Raw genomic sequence first — 20,150 nt, forward strand, 5'->3', positions numbered from 1 at the left:
ATGGCACCCGATCGCACAAGATATGTCTGGTGACAACAATGCTAAAGGGCTACCACTACGATTGCGCTCGTATACGGACGCCGACTTTGCAGCCGACAAGAGCGACCGCAAGTCTGTGACTGCGGCAATCATCCAAGTAAACTGAAATGACGGTGTCATGGCAGTGCAAGAAGCAGAGTTCCGTGGCACTGTCGACGACCGAGGCGGAGTACGTCGCTGCGATGGTGGGTGCTCAAAAGCAACTCGGGTTGAATGAGCTATTGGGTGAGCGGGATATCGCCATCAAGTTGCATATAAACATGCTGACGAATAACCAAGCGGCTATCGTGCAAAAAGTGCAGATCGAAATGAGGTCGGCCAAGGCGAAGCACATGGACCTCAAGTTCAAGTTCATCTAACACTGCACCAAGAAGGGCGTCGTGGTGCCAGAGTGGACGACCTTGGTAATTTGTACCAAATATCCCGACGTATGACGTGTCACACTTCATGTAACCAGGGTACACTTAGGGCTACGTACCCCGTTACATTCTCCCCCACTTAGGTTCGGTTTACCGACCAATCAGAATGAAGAGGTGTTCGTCACAAACTTTCATTCTCAAAGCCGAAAACCATCGACTTGGCCGCGCGAACGCGGCGGAGGCTCACTTCACAGTTAGAGCCTCGAGCAGCAGTCTATGCGCTCTTCTTCTAGGTCTTCCACTTCGACCGTTAACCATGCCTCGTGACACTGCTAAGAGCGGTGCGAAGACACGCTCCAAGGCTGCTGCCGGAAGCCAAGAGCACTAAGCCTCACGGCAAAGGCTCAGCACTTAAGGAGGCTACTCAGGTGGCCTCCAAGGCAATCGGCTCATCGGGCGACAAGGCTGTGGGAAACGAACAAGCAAGCGCCGCAGCCCGTCGCCCTCGGGCTCTCCAGACAATCGTCCGAACCCTCGGTTCGTAGAACGTGACTTTGACTCTGGCAGTGAGGACGAAGCCGAGTCCAAGAGCACGCACGATGCTCCTGCGCGATCTGCGGAAGGGCACAGCCCAGTGCCCAGCGAGCACAAGGATGACAGCGTGCAGTCACTCGCTAGTGACCAAGATGATCACAGTCCCAGGACGTCTGTGCGCTCTGAGAGTCCGGCCGTCAAGGCTAAGTGAACTCCCAAAGCTGGTGGCGATGAGGAAGAGAATCCTCGCAAACACCTCTCGCTTGCCGAGGGTCTGGCGCGTGCTAAGGTCTCTAAAGCCCAAGGCGTCAAGCCCTCAAAGAAGCGTATGGTCTGTAAGTCCCCATTCCGCGAGGAGAAGAAGAAGACTCGGCACTCCCATCGGGGCCTCTTCGACCTCTCGGATGAAGAGGAGGAGAAGGAGGGGAAGAGGAGGAGGAGGGTGCTATCTCTATGCCCCGGGAGGTCACGAATGACCTCGACCAGCAGCAGGAGGACTTCCAAGCTGCCCAACGTGTGCGTGGGGGTTTGGTGGTGGCACCCGTCAGCCAGGAAGCTGCCATCAACTCAAGGGTATTGGCCTCCCGAGGAGAGCTCTGGGGCTGACCTCTTCCTAGATCTTCTTGTCGCTCCTCGTGGCCTTGTGGGCGGCCACACTTCTAGGGGCATTTACGAACGAGCCCTTGTTCAGAAGGAACAGCTGTTCGCTGACAGCTTGGAGGCTGCTCGGTGTGTGCTTCTCGCGCCACACCGCATCCCCTTATGGACTTTACGACTTGTCGTAAGAAGCCCGAGAGCCGAGGCGGTCTCTATCCTCTTTGGGGATACCCCTGGGTTATGCCCGAGAACTGTCCCACCTGAAGCTCTTGTGAGGACATATTCTGGGCATGGGTGAAGTCTCTCAAGTACTCACCCACGGAGTTTCGGGAACTCCATGAAGATCAGCTGCTGTCCCGCATCCTGGACCAGCGTGATCTTCGTGTTCGGTTTGCCCACTTGGTCAGCAAGCGCATGCTGCCAAGGGCCATCCTGAAGCGTGCGGCTTCCAGCGCTCATGATGAGCGCGGGTACGGAGTGTCTCCTACGTCCGTACGACGTTCGGGCAATAAGTCCCGGACTACTTATGAAGCTGCCGCCGTTTCTGTTGCCAGATTGCGACAGCCTTCGGGCGGTCGATCGGGAGCCGTTCAATCGGCTCCCACGAGTTCTCGGAGTGGGCATAACCCCTCCACCTCACGAGGAGCTGTCGCTTACCGCGATGTTTTTGCTCCTGGAGGATCCGCTCCATGTGGAAGTGGACTTCTCCATTCCGGTCAAACAGGTGCGGAGGTGCCCTCGTACGAGTACGAGTACTCGGTGCCTCCTGAACGCCACTTTCGTCCGAGTGCTTCTCCTGCGGGTCCGGCATGGGGCCCTGAGGTTGATCGTCTCCGTCAAAGTGTTCTCGTGCTTGAGATTGCACTTAGCCTGGGGACTGGCGGTGATGCTGCCGCCCAGGCCGAGAATCAGGGCGAGCTCGCTCGTCTTGCGGGCCGCCTAGACCTGTTGGAGCGTGAGGTCGCGAGCCTGCATCTGCGGGTGGATCGCCGGGCCTCTTCGTCCGATTTGGACGAGGCCTTCCGCATGATCCGACGGATCGAGGCTCTGTTGCCACGTCCGGAGCCGCCTTTGACGCACTCCCAGACGTACGCGTATGGGGCGTACCCGGCGTACTCAGCGTACTCGGAGTATGGCTCCGGGGTCCGTTCGTACGGAGTCCCTCCTGCGTACGGTCTTGACCGCAGCTTTGCCGGCCAGACCGCGGCTTGGGCGCCTGCTCTGACGCCCTCGTCGACGTCTGTGGCCCGCCCTCGCTTTGGGGAGCTGGGCCAAGGTGGGTCTGCGAGTCAGCAACCCCCTGCGGATCAAAGTACCGCCTAAGCCGTCCAGCATAGAACGTCGGGTGCGTCGTCATTGACTAAGGCAGGTCGATGGTGTACGACGCACCATGTCTGGCCAGGACTGCAAATGGTCCGATGAAGCGGTGCTTCAGCTTGCTGTTGCCGACAGAACTGATAGTTTTAAGAGGTAAGGTCCTCGTGTCTAGTAACACTAAGTCCCCCACTTTAAATACACTTAAGTTTCCTCTTCCATGTTTGTCGGAGTACTCCTTTTGTTTATCCTGGGTCGCTGCCATGGCATGGCGGACCCTGCTGACAACGCTCAGCTTGGTATCCATAAAGGATTCCACTTGTTTCCGCAGCGAAACTGGTCTCACATCCGAGACCTGGGAGTAAAGGACTCTCCGAGCCTCTCCCCCACTTAGAATAGAGGTGTCCGTGTCTCCTCGAAGAGTGAGAGGCACTCTGGGATGACGGAAGCCGTTCAAGTAGAGCGGCGTAAGCCCCGTGGACGCGTGTACTGCGTTGTTGAGCGCAAACTCAGCAACTGGAAGCTGCGTCGACCACGTACGTGGTGCTGCCGCGCACACACTGCGTAGCGTGTCCTCGAGCGCTCGATTGACGCACTCTGTCTGGCCGTCTGTCTGCGGATGGTCCGCAGTAGACATCTGCAGACGAGTTCCCAGTAAAGGAAACAGCGTTTTCCAAAAGGCAGCCGTGAACTGCGGGTCTCGGTCCGAGACAATCGTCTCCGGGAGACCGTGATAGCGAAACACGCCATCGACGAACAACCTTGCGGTTTGTTCGCCCGTAACAGTGACGGGAACCGGAGCAAGATGTACCTTCTTGCTCAGCCGACACACGAACACCAAAATTTCGGTGTTGCCGTATCCGTCGGCGGGAAGCCCAAAGATGAAGTCAAGACTCATCGACTTCCAACAGTCAGCTGATACGGGCAGGCTCTGTAGTGGAGCCGAAGAGTGCCCTGCGGGTTTGACCCGCTGACATGTTTCACATGTCTTCACATATCGGGCGACCCACTTGTACATGTGGGTCCGCCAGAAGGCCTGAGAGACCGACAGAAAGGTCTTCTCGCGGCCCAAGTGGCCGCTGGAGGGCGCGTCGTGCGTCTCCGCGAGGATATCGAACTTCAGATTCTCGTCATTGGGTACGACCACCCGTGGAGGATCATTGGGCTCTACCCGGTAATAGAGGAGACCCTCTTTAAACTCATATCGGTGGAGCCGTGAGCGCTGTCGCGACGAGAGCCAGTCGGACTTCGCGCTCGTTCCTGCTGTGAGGAACTTGACGATAGGCGCGACAGCCTTTGGTCCCGATACACCATGCGTATCCGATCATATAGATCCGTTGTCACCCGCGTGATGTGGGCCAACTTATAGTCAGGACGCCGAGAGAGGGCGTCCGCAAGCACGTTGAGCTTACCCGGCTTGTATTCGACGCGGAAGTTGTATTCCGCGAAGAAGGACAGCCACCTCACCATTCTTTGGGAGAGGCGAGGCGAGTTAGTCGCCGTCCTCAAGGACGCTTGGTCTGTGTAGATCACGAAGGGCCGGGAGCCCAGAAGGTGAACATGAAACTTCACAAAGGCATATTTCATTGCCAGGCGCTTCTTGTCGTGGACAGGGTAGTTCCGTTCGGCGGCTTTGAGCTGCCTGGACTGGAGCGAGATGACTCGTTCGTGTCCAGCCGTGTCGGCTTGTAGCAATGCACATCTGATGGCGTAATCGGACGCATCGCAGACGACGCTAAACGACTTCGTCTCGTCCGGCAGGGCCAGAACAGGGGCCTCTTGGAGACTGGCCCTGATGCTGTCAAAGGCATCCTGGTGCTCTTGCTCCCAGTGCCAGTCGACGTCCTTCTGAAGGAGGCCCGATAAGAGCTGAGCGAAGCCCGCGTACCCTGCGCTGTACTTGTGAAGGTAGTTGACCAAACCCAACCACTTTCGAAAATCCTTCTGGGATCGGGGCGCTGGCCATGCTGCTATGGCCTTGACCTTTTCTGGGTCAGCCCAAATGCCACGTTGCTTACGAAGCAACCGAGAACCTTAATCTCTGGTGACGCGAAGACGCACTTGTCGATATTGGCGTAGAGCTTGTTCGCTCGCATCACGTCCAACACTCGACGGAGGTGCCCCAGGTGCTCCTTCATAGCCGTCTTGCCTCCCTCGGCACGGCTATGGACGAAGATGTCGTCGAAGTACGTCTGTACGAAGGTACGCAAAGGGCGGAACAATTGCGTCACCAGGCGATTGAACGTCGCCGGGGCGTTAGACAAGCCCTGCGGCATGACGAGCCACTCCCAAAGCATGCCGCTTGGAGTGCTTACCGCGGTGAGCGGGATGTCACTTTCTCACATCAGGATCTGGTAGGATCCGTCTACCAAATCCAGCGCACTGTACAGAACGCTCCCGGCCATGTTGTTTAACAACACATCCTTTTGTGGGATTGGTGTTTGGGCCGACACCGTCGCGTTGTTCAGCTTGTTATAAGCATGAACTAGACGCCACTTTCCGTTCGGCTTCCGAACGCAAAAAGTCGGCGTCGAATGCGGGGATTTCGACTCCGCACCACCCTGCATTTGCTTTCGCGGCGAAGAAGGCATCAATGACCTTGCACTGTTCGCGCGGGAGAGGCCATTGCCTCGTGACACAATATTTTGTGCCAAGCACGATATCAATCTCATGCCGTACACCTCCATCCGGTGGGAGCTGGCTCGGTGGGTGTTTGTTCACCACGTCCGCATACTCCGTCACCAAAGGATACACCGAATCCTCGGGGTTCTTAAGGATCTTAGAACCCAAGCGCGTCTGACGCTGCTTGTTGAGGTCTTCCAGGACGTTCTCGTCCAAGACAGAGGAGGAGTTCAGCTCCTCCCGAGTGGTCTCAGGTCTCATGAGCACCATCTCGGCAACCTTTCCAGCCTTGAGGTTGACCAGGAAAGACTCGACCGTCATTTCCTCGAGGTTCATTATCTCTGCAACCTCTGGCAACGGTTCCAAGATGACACCAGATGCATTGACGGGTAAACCGGTCTTGCCATCGAAGATGTGATAACACTCTTCCACCGGCCTTGTCGGAGGAGCCCGGGCCCTGGACTCCAAGTCGCTTGAAGCGACGTCGGTCGGAACGAAGTTCGGATCCGACTTGAGACGGCGGAGGCGTCGTTGACGACGGCAACCGTGGCGTGGATCTTTGCTGCCCTCGTCTGGGGATGTCGGCGCTTCAACATCCGAGGCACTCGTGGCCTCGTATGATACCCACACAGGAAGCGTGTTCGACGCCTTCCGCGTCAGTTAAGGTGTGGGCGACCGCGTGTGGCACTATGTTACCCACACAGGAAGTGTATCCGATGTCTTCCTCTTCAGTTAAGATATGGGCGACCGGGTGTGGCACTATGCTACCCACACAGGAATCGTATCCGACGTCTTCCTCTTCAGTTGGTCTGGGCGACCGTGTGTGGAACTCTGTTACCCACTCTGAACACGCTTTTCTCGGTGTTCGTGACAGCTGCAGCTGTCTGCGAAGCTAAGTTACCCGCTTGTGGACCAAAATTACCCACTTGACCAGCGCCCCTTCAGGGCGCTGCCACCATCAAAAATCCTCGGAGTCGTCATACACGTTGACGACTCCCAAGCATCTGCCGGATGCTTTGGTACCCTGGCAGCCCTTGCGGGCGCCCCGGGTCCTGACAGAGGTGGGAACATGCCTCACCAATGCTCTGTCGGGCTGCGCAGGGCGGCTGGCACCGATGGCCTTGCCTCGCCAGTCGATCCAGGGCTCGTGCTTCTCAAGCCAGGGCATACCCAGGATCACATCGTACGGATCCATGTCAAGAACAGTGAGCTGTTCGAGGCTGTCAAAGTTTTAAAACTTGACGGCCAGATCCACTTGGACGTTGGGGACAGTGACGACCTTCCCGTCGGCTAGTCGCACTGACACCGCCCCGTTGCCCTTGCTTTCTCTCAAAGCATCGGACAACTTGTTGCTATTACGAGCAACCGTCTGGCGGCGTGCGAAATTCTTCGACGCCCCAGAATCGATCAAGATTCTAAAGGGATGATCGTATCCCCGTACACATCCGTGTACTACGAGCAGCCCGCCGCTGCTCTTCGCCGATTCGAGAGTGCGAAGACTCTCAGGGGCTAAGTCCCCATGGTTAGCGCCACCCGCGCACCCATCACAAAGACTTGGCTCTTCCCCAGTAGAGCGCCCCGCCCCTACTGATTTCCGGCGTTTTCCTGTCCTCGGGATCCTAGCTTCTGCCAGTGACCCTTCAGGACGGGCTTGGGGAAAGACTGTCTGCTGAGTCGTTCCGTGGGACAGTCGTGCTTGAAGTGGCCCATCTTCTCGCAGCCGAAGCAGCGGATGTCACGCTGTTCGGCGGACCCGAGTTCCATGGGAACTGGTCCGTTGAAGCTTGTTCGCCCGGGAGCCGACAAGGAACTCCCAGGCCACGCTGAGGCCGGCGTACTCGCCTGGCGATGACTGTACTCTTCTTGGAGAGCTACTTGAATCGCTTCTTCAAGGGTGTCTGACCGAGCTGAGTGCGTGCGGGGTCCACTCGAAGGCCGTCCATGAACACAGTCATCTTGATGTGTTCGTTGAGTGGGTTTCCCACTAGGGACGCCGTGAGCTTCCGTATCTCTTGCACGTACTCGTGCAGCTCACGCCTCCCTTGTTTGCACGAGAGGAAGCGCGAACGCTGGCGGTACTCGTAGTTCGCCGGGAGGAAGGCGGCTCGAAGCTGTTCACACAGCTGAGTCCAGGCTGTGAAACATCCAGGGGATGTTGCCTCCCGTGTATATCCCCCAACTCTTAGTATGGCCGCTAAGGTTGTAGAGTGCAGAAGCAACACGAAGTTGCTCGGTCGAGATCAGAGCCGCGTCCATCGCGAGCTCTACTTCTCGGACCCAAAAGTGAAGGCTCTCGCCTTCCTTTCCTTCATACGGCTTAAACTTCAGCCGTACTGGCTTCGGGTGAGGCGGATTTACTTCCGCCGCCGGAGCCTGCAGGTTCTCCCGCACGTGCGCATTGAGCCCCTGCTCGTACGCGTCAAACGCATTGACGCGTTTGAGCTGCTCGGTCGGTGTTGACATCACCAGGCTCTGCAGGGCCTCCATCCCGAAGATGCCTGCCATCTTCCGAGCCGACTCGAACGGAGAGTCGTTAATACGAAAGAAGTCGTTCATATCCATGGCAACGAACTTCGGAGAGGTTCAGGTAGTCTACCCGCAGTGGCGTGGATTGACTACGAGTGCTACCAAGTGCGACGGGGTCACACAGCACCTTGCGCTAAGGAAGTTAGCTTCCGAGAGTATACAAACTCTCAGTAAACGGCAGTTCACAGGTCCCCTCTTTATCAAAAGAGAGCGAAGTGACCTATTTAAGGTAGAATGTAAACTGAGTATAATATATAGGTAGATAAAGCTTGGGTTTAATACAAACCATAAGTCACCTATAGAAATGCAATGTCATCAACTAATGGTTGGCTTTGGACGACCTTGGTACTTTGTACCAAATATCCCGAAGTATGACGTGACATACTTCATGTAACCAGGGTACACTCAGGGCTACGTACCCCGTTACAGCACTATACTTGTAAAGCTTAAAGTGGCCACCATCTTACTACTTATCCGGTTCTAGTTGCCAACGTTTGGAACACATTACTGAGTAATTTACTTATTGGTCATGGATAGATGGATGTTAGCAAGTCCTCAGCCAGGACTCTACTTCATAGCTCATGTGATATGCGAAAGTGAGGTATCCATTCTTGCCAAGTAATGTCACGACTTCTGTTAAAATGATTGTGTTTCACTCTACCGGCAGAATTGCGCTAGTTGATGCAAATCTGCCAGCTAATTTACGCTGCTTTCGAGCCTTATAACTAATCTGGTAGCCGATACGCATTTAATTCCAAGCTATGCTACCGGCAAATTGTACTACAATTACGTGTAGTACAAATTTAATTGAGCTCAGACAGATACATTTCTGCCGGCAAAATGGACGAGTGTATCTGCGAGCAAATTTGCTAGTTTTATAAGTATAACGAAAGGGAATGATTTACTTGCTTCAGTAGTACAATTACGCCGTCAGATATAATAGCATGACTAGCCAAGCACGCGTCTATTCGTCAGCAGAGTTAGTCTGCCTGCTTTGATTTCACTGCAGCTATTTCGGTCGTCAACGCCCAGCAACAACAAAAAAGCATTCAAGGCAAATACATAGTATAATATGGCTTGAATGAAAGCAAGTACGAATCGCCCGAATAAAAGCCCCCTTCCGAATAGTGTCCTGTGGGGTGTTACATACCTGCAGTGTTAAATACAAGCCTATCTCTTTTTACAAACTACCAAACCTGTTATTACTGACCATTCATTATACAGAGAGGAGCAATTTTCCGGCAACAGGCCGAAAGCTGCCCCCTCTTTTGGTCTGGAAAGGAAAATATTCACCGTCTTTTGAAAACAAAGTCAGGGCCACTTTTCGTGACACACCAACCCCGAGCTTGGGGCTGCTCGATAAGTGGATTGATGTGGCTATTCTATTTGTGATGCACGGTGAACGTAAATGCTTGGTTTGGGACAGCATGGGAGCACACTTATCGAAGGCTGTGAAATCTAAGTGCTCTTCGAAAAGCGTTCAAAGTGTGTTGTGCCTGGTGACCTCACGCCTTACCTGCAAGCTGGAGATACCGGTATTGGAATCTATAGGAGTTTCAAGGACCTACTGTACATAGAAATTAACGCCTAGAAAAAGTCAGACCAATAAAGTCCTCTCTGTCAGTTTGGCTGGCACTATTAGATATAGTCCGGATTCTAATAGGGCGTTCCGTTATTATAATCAACATAGGGCTGGATCACTTTTGCACGTTACCATGTGGAATGCGTGAAGAATAGATCCCGCTCTATGTGTTCTGTGAAAATCACGCTCTCTCTGTTACTCTGTAGCTGTAGATCCCGCTCTATGTATTCTGTGAAAATGACGCTCTCTCTGTGCTTTTCATTGGTGCACGAACATTTACAAAAGTTGGTCGAATTGTGCAAAAACAGGAAATCTGGGGGTACCGCTCTCCGATCCCAGAAAAAAAGTTGGGGATCGGAGAACAAATCCCCGAGATGGGATCAATCGTTGTATTGTAAATTTAGGCCAAGATACCAAAATCAGCATCGCTACGATCATGATATTAAACACAGAGCGCACCACAGGCGCGGGCATCTGCCGTAGACTCTGTTCGGTGGAGATCACCGTGCTGCGCTGCTGCTGTTTGCAGATCTGCCACACACAATAAACACCAAATACCCAGCGATCGATTTTTATCGGCACACCTGCCCCTATTAGTCGCCGACGCTGGGATCGGTACCCAGCCGAAAAGAATGGGCCTCAATGTCGTACTGGAGCAGGAATACATGAAAAGAAACTGTTGCCAGCCTCACGCAGATCAAAAGAAAAAGAACATGAAAAGCAAAACCATTTACGAGTTACCTCGGTAGAATCCTGGAGTTTAACGATGCTATCATTACGCGTCTAGCTTCTCAAGAAGTTTAGGGTAGCGCGCATAATAAATGGTCCGATAATTCTTGTAGTGCTTGTAATTCACGCTGGTGGTCGGGTAGATTCCCTTTTTCGCGAGCTCTTTGAACTTGAACTTCTTGTAGACATCATCTGGGGTCATTTCTGCCATTAGCCATCGATTGTACATCTTGTCATCCTTGGCCGCCTGCTTAGCCAGCTTTTCGAGCTCATTTTGTTGAAGTGCCTTCAGTTGCTGAGCCGCTTTCTCATTTTTTGCTTTCAGATTCTGCTCTGCCTTGATCGCTTGATCCTTCACTTTCTGCTCGGCCTTGACTGCTTTTGCCTGTAGTTTCGCTTCAATCTTAGATAACTTTTCCTTTGTATTTGACATTTCTTTGGCTTGCTTCGCAACAAGTTTCTCTTTCGGAGTTATCTTGCTCCTTGCTGCCCAGTTCAACTTCATAAAGGAAAGTTCGCTCTTTAGGGCGTCCACGGCACCTCTTTCTTCATCCGTCTTTTCAGGTGAGCGCAGGAGCCGAACACCGTTCTGGTTGTTGTCGGCAATATCAAAGGAGGATGCTGACGCAAAGAAATGGCACTGCACGGTGAAGAAGAAGCCGAGTGCGAGCAGCAGGGTCTTGTACGGCAGCATAATGGGAAGATGTTGTAGTCGGTTGTTTGTCGGTTTTAATTGTAAGTAGTTAGATGAAAAAGGGAAAATGAGGACCTACGGTAGTCGTGACGAGTGGCCTTGGTCGACGCTGCGCCGTAGCCTGCGGTAACTCCGCGTACTGTATCCAGGAACTGGACCAGGATAGGCAATTGCACAGTGTTTGCGGGAGTCTCCCGCTACGATAATCAAAGAACTCCCAAACTTATTCACAGCTCGCCCTTATTAGACTCAAGCTTTATAAAAAGACTGCAAATCTTTAGATCAACCGGATAGATATAAAAATGCAGGCGCAGGTGAGTTCCCGTTACTGTACCCCGGGTAAATCTACAATACCGAAAGTGAGGTATTACCCATGATTTTAGACGTGGCATTGATATCTTTACGACCCTCGACTCAACTTAACTCGCGCGAGTACAAGTATGCGTGAATCCTATGAATCCACATTAGTTGTTTATTATCAATTTTACTTAACTCTTCTTGCTACACTGAGTTTAAAATGTGGCTAAGACAGCCACTTTGTGGATAGTGCCGCAGATGTTTCTTCCGCATTTATTTCAAACGCAGCCACTTCCTGCTCAAAGTGAAGTTGTGCGTGCGTTTCAGGAGCAGTAGCAGTGTATTCTTGCGATTCACCATGCACCTGTGTGAAACGATGCCGCACTGGGAGGTGGAGGGGGGTAGATAATGAATCAAGCCATGGTATGCTGCGGAGCTTGCAGTAGTATAGTGTTTTGAGTCCAGAAAGTGCGATCTGTGAATAAGTTTGGGGGTTCTGTGATCATCGTCTCTCAGTCCTTGCACACTATACAGTGCATCGTGCACTGCTTGGAAGTTACAAAGTAACACGCCTTCTTCCCCTGTAGAGTCTACGGGGATTTACGGTATTTTCGCAAATGATCAATTTTTTGCAACCAGTGGTCCGTAAAAAGTCTGCAGAACCAACAACTAAAGCGCGCCTTTTCTTACAATATTCAATATTGTGAGCAAAGCGACGGGCTCAAATGGACAGGAGTATCTTGTGCGAGATTTTACGCCTTCCGCCGTAAATTCCGTACAGTGTAGACTGCTGTTACTGCAGCAGTACACTGTCCTAGGATTTGAACGGCGTGCATGTAAAATACATGTATTTTAATAATTCCACTGTTTTACTTACCGTATTCCTTATGTGATTGGCGACAGTCAAATTCTTGAGGTGGTCCAGCCTTTCTGCCAGCATAAAAGATACCTGCATAAAAAAAACTACTCTATTGGCGACAGTCAAATTCTTGAGGTGGTCCAGCCTTTCTGCCAGCATAAAAGATACCTGCATAAAAAAAACTACTTGAAGTATATAACATGCTCAAAATTATATTGGTCGCCAAGCACATAAAGCGCGACGACACGAAATTTGAATCAATTTGATTGGCTGCTGGATTTGTCGCTAATGACCGAGCGTCGCCAATCACATACGGAATACGGTAGGTGAAGTATTTACTGTACTTGTACATGCACACTTCAAAGTAATTAAAACATAGTTAATACAGATAGAGTACTTTACTACTTCACATAGCTTACATGTATGTACCGCTGTACTTCAGTATTAATAACACTTAAAATGAGATTGTGGACCTAACCGCGGAAAACATTGTGGGCACAATTTTCAGCTCGTCATATGTTGCATTCAATGCAATGCATTGCGACTCGCAACTTGGAGTAGCTCAGTCTTCTACAGTTCAAGACTTGAACTGTAGAAGACTGACTAGAACTTCAAGTACGTATCTGTACATCAGTGTTTCGAACATGAACAAAACAAGCACTTCATTTTGGAAGCTCGGAATTTTTAAACTTACCGATTTGTTGGACATCATCGTTTCAAACAATGCCTGTAACCTTTGTAGGAAACCCAGGGCCAAGATGCAGCTACAAATATCTAATGCAGACGAATGCCCGTTGTCTCGGAGGCGAAACCGTTGAGCAGTTTTGGAGAGTCTGATGTAGCTAAATCACCGACTGCATCGATTCACTTCGATTAGCGGGGTCTCGACACTGCGCCGCCGAGATTTAAAAGAAATGCTTTAGCAGACAATCTACTATAGCTCCGACTGCGACCAAGGACTTTTACAGGGTTGTCAACGGCGGGTTTACAAATTTGACCCCAGTCCCCAAATCCCGGATATTAATTATAATATATTATAATATGTTTGCGCTGAGGGTTATAATTTATAACAAACCTGGTTCCGGTACACAGCACTTTACCATCGAGTCCTGAGCTAAACCGTACGCAGGACTCCTACATGTAGTATAATAGGAGTCCAAGTACACATGTAGGAGCACTTAAATCTGTACTGTAGTGTCCACCGAGATGCCCCATAAGAGACCAAGCGATTTAGCAGCAGACAGGTCGGCACACCCCAAAAGAAATGGAACGGATCCATACAATGGCGGCTTCGTAGATGTAGACTTGCACATGGGCGGGGTGGTGGTTGATGGGCGATGTACATGTACCTCGTGCTTCTGTACGAATAAAAGGGAGTCTGGCAAGTAAACACAACTGGTTGTGCAGCAGCTGAATAGAAAAATTAAAGTATTAATAGCGATCCTATCCCAAATGTTACACTTGCACTTTTTAAGATAAGAAGCCTTTGTGAAAAATCTAAGAGGACATCCACTCAGATAAGATACATGTACTTCCTCTCGCGTTTACGCCATTTTAAATCCCGTAAATTTGACCGCTATTTTAGTACAGTAGCTGACCTCCTCATCCAGGCAGAAGACAATATGCGCGACGAGCTCGAGAATATGCCTGGTGGTTGGGCTGGGTTCCGCGAACTTTGAGTGGCTCGAAAGGTCAAGGAGACCGACGAGGTCACCTCGTTCTACCTTGAAAGCACCGACTCGTCAAAGGGTCTCATGACATTTCAGCCTGGCCAGTTCCTCTCGCTCAAGTTTAACAACCTTCAGAACGGTCATTCCATTGTGCGCAACTACAGTGTGCCGTCCGCTCCGGGACAGAACTTCTACCGCATCTCCGTCAAGAAGGAGCCTGGCAACGCTGGCAATGACGCCCCGGCTGGCGTGGTCTCGTCACACTTGCACAACGACGTCCACGTCGGTAGCATCCTGCATGTGGGTGTTCCATGCGGTCACTTCTACCTCGAGCCGTCCACCAAGCCGATCGTGTTCATCAGTGGCGGTGTAGGTTTTACCCCATTGCTGAGCATGCTTGAGCATCTTGTGGCATCGTCTGCGCAGAAACAACCTGTGATCTTCGTGCAATACGCTCGCAATCCCAGCGTCCGCGCATTTGGCGAGCACATCGAGAGTATCGCCAAGAAGAACGACTTCGTCACTGCTCACACGGTCTACGGCAAGTTCGACCTCAACCAGCTCGAGAAGCTCCTGCTGTCGAAGGACTGCGAGTTTTACTTCTGTGATCCTGCTGGGTTCATGACGGCAGTGTTCAAATCACTCAGTGAGCAGTGGTCTGTCCCTGCAACTCAGCTGCATTACGAGTACTTTGGCCCCACTCAGGACATCAGTGCTGGCAGCTCAACGCAGAGTCCGCCGCCCGCTTGTCCTTTCGCCACGTTCGACTACCACACACGTCTGATGGCCAACCCCAGCAAGGAGTCTCGAACTGGCTTGGTGATTGCTGCAGTTGCAACGTCTGCCGTGGTTCTTACGACGCTCTTGCGATCGAGAAGGTAGGCGACACCTTGAAAATCAGACGCGCACATTGTAGTTGGCAGGTACATGTAAGGCTTTATGTGTCAATACGTGATTTATTCGTTTTTGAACACTTGTTGGCAAGCTGAAGCTTTTTAATTTGACACCACATGTCAAACATGTATTTCTAATCTTATTATATGCCCGATGGAATTCCTGGAACTCGGACGTTGGCGATAAAGTGACCGAGAAGGCTTTCAGCTGCAGTGAAGTTCCCTTCAAGCGTTCGATATCTCTTCTTGAAATCGTAATTCTTCTGTCGTTTTCTAAACTCACTACATATTATAGTATAACGCAATCGCCGCTCCGGACACTGACCGGTGGTGAGTGTCGGTGACACCGCGACACAATTTATATCTTTTGAGCTGCCAGATAGAGTCGACTGCTACGCGCACATCGGCAAAATCGACGAGGGCGCATACGGCGCCGTGAGTTTCATCCCAAAGGTGCCATCTACGACAGGATGATCTCGGTGCGTTGACCCCTGGTTTGCTGGCAAAAACTGTGTGCCAACACCAGAGTGACGTGTGTTGTTACTTTCTCCTCATAGACACAAGCAGGTAATTTTGGATAACTCACTGTTTTCCTTGTCTTTGCGACCGTATGAGTGACTTGAAGTGGAGCTGACCCGCGCGCTGTGATTGGTTCGTTTCGAGCTGAATAGCGAAATTGAAATATGGACGATGAGTGACCTCGCTCGCGACCTGCGCCATTCCAGCGGTTCCCGACGGCCATCGGAACAGGACGCGTCTGCGTGGCTATGCCCCCGACAAGCCTCCCCCACCGACAAGTCCAACCTATGCGTCCGACGCGGCCAACCCTCACTACTCAATTCGCCACAGCAACCACAACCCAAGCAACACCGCATCGATTCGCATCGAGCAAACGTCAGCAATCGCAGCAATGGCTCCCAACCAACAGACTGCCGCCGCGACTGCTATAAAGACCACAGCCGGACCCAAACCCATGTCCGCCAAGACCATCGCCATCCTCAAGGCTACTGCACCCGTCGTCCAGGAGCACGGCACCGAGATCACCTCCACCATGTATGGCACCATGTTCTCCGAGTTTCCGGAGGTGCAAAACCTCTTCAATATGTCCCACCACCGAGTGGCCGGTGCCACCAAGGGAGGAGCTCCCCCCGGCGTTTCTCGTCAGGCCACTGCGCTCGCCAATGCTGTCATCGGCTTCGCTGCCAACTGCGACCAACTCGGCAACCTCGGTGATGCCGTCCCGCGTATGGTACACAAGCACGTGAGCCTTGACATCCGTGCCAAACACTACCCGATTGTCGGTGGATGTCTGCTCCGCGCTATCAAGACTGTTTTAGGAGACGCCGCTACCGACGAGATCATTGACGCGTGGAAGGAAGCCTACTGGTTCCTGGCTGACCTCCTCATCCAGGCAGAAGACAATATGCGCGACGAGATCGAGAATATGCCTGGTGGCTGGGCTGGGTTCCGCCAACTTCGAGTGGCTCGAAAGGTCAAGGAGAGCGACGAGGTCACCTCGTTCTACCTCGAAAGCACCGACCCGTCAAAGGGTCTCATGACATTTCAGCCTGGCCAGTTCCTCTCGCTCAAGTTTGACAACCTTCAGAACGGTCGTTCCATTGTGCGCAACTACAGTGTATCGTCTGCTCCGGGACAGAACTTCTACCGCATCTCCGTCAAGAAGGAGCCTGGCAACGCTGTCAATGGCGCCCCGGCTGGCGTGGTCTCGTCACACTTGCACAACGACGTCCACGTCGGTAGCATCCTGCATGTGGGAGTTCCATGCGGCCACTTCTACCTCGAGCCGTCCACCAAGCCGATCGTGCTCATCAGTGGCGGTGTAGGTTTCACCCCATTGCTGAGCATGCTTGAGCATCTTGTGGCATCGTCTGCGCAGAAACAACCTGTGATCTTCGTGCAATACGCTCGCAATCCCAGCGTCCGCGCATTTGGCGAGCACATCGAGAGTATCGCCAAGAAGAACGACTTCGTCACTGCTCACACGGTCTACGGCAAGCTCGACCTCAACCAGCTCGAGAAGCTCCTGCTGTCGAAGGACTGCGAGTTTTACTTCTGTGGTCCTGCTGGGTTCATGACGGCAGTGTTTAAATCGCTCAGTGAGCAGTGGTCTGTCCCTGCAACTCAGCTGCATTACGAGTACTTTGGCCCCACTCAGGACATCAGTGCTGGCAGCTCAACGCAGAGTCCGCCGCCCGCTTGTCCTTTCGCCACATTCGACTACCACACACGTCTGATGGCCAACCCCAGCAAGCAGTCTCGAACTGGCTTGGTGGTTGCTGCAGCAGTTGCAGCGTCTGCCGTGGTTCTTACGACGCTCTTGCGATCGACAAAGTAAGCGACACATTGAGCTGTCTAGGTAGAGCGATTCAACTTGAATCATTCGAGTAGAAACAATAAAATAAGAAGCCGGCTTGTCTGTTTAAAACACCAATTATGTTTCTCACACCATTTCCATTCGAATAGGATGGCGAAGCGGAACCGCTGGGACTCAGACTCGGACTCCGGCGATGATCGCGTCTCACAGCGTAAGAAGAAGACTTCCAGCTGCATTGATCTTATGCCCAACTCCACCGATACGCCGTCTTCAAGTTGCGACACCCCCGACGCTTCTAAACTCCCTACAGCCGACACAATCGCTATTCCAGACGACCCATCGAGACACAATTTCTACCTTTTGGGCTGCCGTAGTGTCGACTGCTACGCACGTATCGGCAAAATCGATGAGGGCACGTACGGCGTCGTTTCCAAGGCGCGGGACAAGGAAACAGGGGATATAGTAGCCCTTAAACAGGTCAAGATGAGTGCAGACGTCAGCCAGGAAGGCTTCCCCATCACGGCTCTACGCGAAACCAACGTGCTGTTGGCTCTGGATCACCCCAACATCGTTCAAGTGCGAGAAATGGTAGTGGGGTCCACGCCCGACAAGATCTACATGGTCATGGACTACGCTGAGAACGACCTTAAGCACGTCATGCAGACTAAAATGAAAGCTCCATGGCTGCAGTCCGAGGTTAAATACTTACTGCACTCGTTGCTGAGCGCTGTGTCTTTTATGCACGACCGCTGGTACATTCACCGAGATCTAAAGACCAGCAACTTGCTGTACGATGCACGCGGCGTGCTGAAGATCTGCGATTTCGGTCTTGCGCGCAAGTATGGCTCACCATTGAGAACCTACACACAGCTCGTGGTGACGCTATGGTATCGCTCACCGGAATTATTACTTGGCGCAAAAAACTACTCGACGGCAGTCGATATGTGGTCGGTTGGCTGTATTTTCGCCGAGATGTTGCTGATGAAGCCACTGTTTGCTGGACGGGGAGAGCTCGACCAGACTGACCAGATCTTTAAGCTGTTGGGGGCACCGAATGAGGAGAACTGGCCAGGTGTCGACGAGGACGTGCCAGACGCAAGTGTGAGTGTGCGCGGTAAATGGCCGAAGTACTCTCGACTGCGAGGCAAGTTCCCACTGGCTGCTACGTTCTCGGGTAGCGGGTGTTCTTTATCTAAGGCAGGGTTTGACCTGTTGGGTCGGATGCTGGCTCTCAGCCCACGTAAGCGTATTTCGGCCAAGGACGCACTGGCGCATGAGTACTTCCAGGAATCTCCTCCTCCCAAGCAGCAGGAATTGATGCCGACATTCCCTGCATAGAAAAAGAAATGGCAGCTACGTTGACTTCGCTCGCGATACGTGTTCGTTACTCTTTCTTACTCACAGTCGGCCATTTTGACGTATTTCTCTACGCAGAACTATCACACTTGTCCACATGCAGCACCACATCCATCACTGAGGTAGTCTAGATATGCTTGGTCTTCGAATCGGCTTGGCAAGAATGCGTCCACGTGGTTAGCAAGGCCACATCCCTCCAGTTTCTCGCCCATGACGTGAGTAGCAAGCAAGTGCCCCGACGCTGCGCTAGACATGAGACCGACACCAGTCATAGCGGACTGTAGAAACACGCCGCCAATCGTGCTTGGTGCTGGTCCGATGAGTGGCAGGTTGTCCAGTGTCTTGCAGTAGTAGCCGCCACTAACGTAGAAAGAGTCGCGTACTTCAGACCGCTTCAGATACGACTTTACTTGAGGGAACATCCTGGTAAGGCCACGAACGCAGACTTCGGGAAATCTAGAGCATGACGAACGGAAGAGTCAGCTACTAGTTTGTACTCCCACAACTAAGTACCCTACCTTCTGTCCAATACGTCTTCAACAGGGTAGTGTGCCGGTACAGACTCGATATCGTACGTCCAAACAGCCATCATTTTATCCCCATTGTATGGACGCACATGAACTCCTCCTGGGTATTCTTCCAGCATCCGAGCGGCCGATGGGTCTGCCATAATTTCTCTACGATCTTCTTCCGACATCTGCAACAGAACAAAGTCACGTGGGCTTCTTACATGGGATCTTCTATTATTTATCTTTCACGACGCACCTCGAGCTTTCCCATCGGATCCGAATCAAATGTCAGCGGCATCGTAGGCGGCAAGACACGATCCACATCGTCGACAATAGCACGACAGTGGAGTTCATTGATAATGGGCACGTCGTAGCTAGACATATTGCGCTGCTTTAACATGTTCAGCGTGTTTTCGAACAGCGGCCCCGTTGCGAACACCACGTTAGGAGTCGCTACTTCTAACGTTTCTCCATTATTCATCGCAACTCTGACGCCACTCACATTGCCACCAGTAGCTGAAAAGTCCGTGACCTTGCCCTGGAGCACCTCCGATTTCGGACAGTACTCAACTGCTTTATTGAGTTCATAGTTGGCCACCTTTACAGGGTTTAGCGATCCACAGCGTCGCACATGCAATGCAGCCAAAGCATTTGAATCCTTGAGATCAGGGAAGACAGCTGCAACATTATCCATGCCAATTAGCAAGTCACTGCCGTCCAGATCGTACTGCATCTCCTCGGTTGAGAGCCGGTAGCCACTGAGCCTGTCGTTTGGCTCGTGAACACGCAACTCTCCACCTCCATGACGCTCCAGGTTCTTTGCTAGCCGCTTAAGCTCCTCCATCTTTCCGGCATCCCGAGTCACAAACAGATATCCGTTGCGATTCAAGCCCAGAGCGTTGTTCGTCTGCTTGCAGATGTCGTCCATCTCGTCGATCGAGCGTACCACAAGCTCCCTCATGGGCGTCTCAGCATCACTTGGGAACCAGTTGCGGTAGCTAAAAGAACCGTTCGCACTGGTTAGTGACAATGGAGGCAGAGCATCCACTAGCAGCGGCTTGAAACCAGGATTACGACCATTTAAGCGAGCTAAGTGGTAGAATGCCGAACAGCCTGCCACCCCTGCTCCAACCACCACAACGTCCGCAGAGGCCTTTCGCAACATGTTTTAGCTCCAAGCTCTTCCTCCGACGGCAAATCGCCAACTGACCGACGTGATGAGCGTGAAAGGCTGC

The 20,150-nt window shown here is 52.3% G+C and overlaps 4 protein-coding genes across 4 annotated transcripts; 2 read left to right on the forward strand and 2 right to left on the reverse strand.

Moving 5' to 3' along the window:
• Positions 1-10,348: 10,348 nt before the first annotated feature.
• Positions 10,349-10,996, reverse strand: PITG_00582 (secreted RxLR effector peptide protein, putative; the record flags this gene model as incomplete). The annotated part of the gene is made up of 1 exon (XM_002909123.1): positions 10,349-10,996. One exon carries the CDS (start codon positions 10,994-10,996, stop codon positions 10,349-10,351), a length of 648 nt encoding a protein of 215 aa, XP_002909169.1.
• A 4,629-nt stretch (positions 10,997-15,625) lies between these two features.
• On the forward strand, positions 15,626-17,071 carry PITG_22661 (Nitric oxide dioxygenase (Pi-NOD1); the record flags this gene model as incomplete). Its single annotated transcript, XM_002909124.1, has 1 exon — positions 15,626-17,071. The coding sequence occupies one exon, from the start codon at positions 15,626-15,628 to the stop codon at positions 17,069-17,071; it is 1,446 nt and encodes a 481-aa protein (XP_002909170.1).
• Positions 17,072-17,200: 129 nt separating this feature from the next.
• PITG_22662 (cyclin-dependent kinase, putative) lies at positions 17,201-18,388 on the forward strand (the record flags this gene model as incomplete). The annotated part of the gene is made up of 1 exon (XM_002909125.1): positions 17,201-18,388. One exon carries the CDS (start codon positions 17,201-17,203, stop codon positions 18,386-18,388), a length of 1,188 nt encoding a protein of 395 aa, XP_002909171.1.
• Positions 18,389-18,489: 101 nt separating this feature from the next.
• On the reverse strand, positions 18,490-20,080 carry PITG_00584 (oxidoreductase, putative; the record flags this gene model as incomplete). Its single annotated transcript, XM_002909126.1, has 3 exons — positions 18,490-18,862; positions 18,925-19,103; positions 19,172-20,080. 3 exons carry the CDS (start codon positions 20,078-20,080, stop codon positions 18,490-18,492), a joined length of 1,461 nt encoding a protein of 486 aa, XP_002909172.1.
• Between the last annotated feature and the right edge of the window lie 70 nt (positions 20,081-20,150).

Source organism: Phytophthora infestans, genomic scaffold (assembly GCF_000142945.1).
Source record: "Phytophthora infestans T30-4 supercont1.1 genomic scaffold, whole genome shotgun sequence".
NCBI classification, from domain to species: Eukaryota; Oomycota; class Peronosporomycetes; order Peronosporales; family Peronosporaceae; genus Phytophthora; species Phytophthora infestans.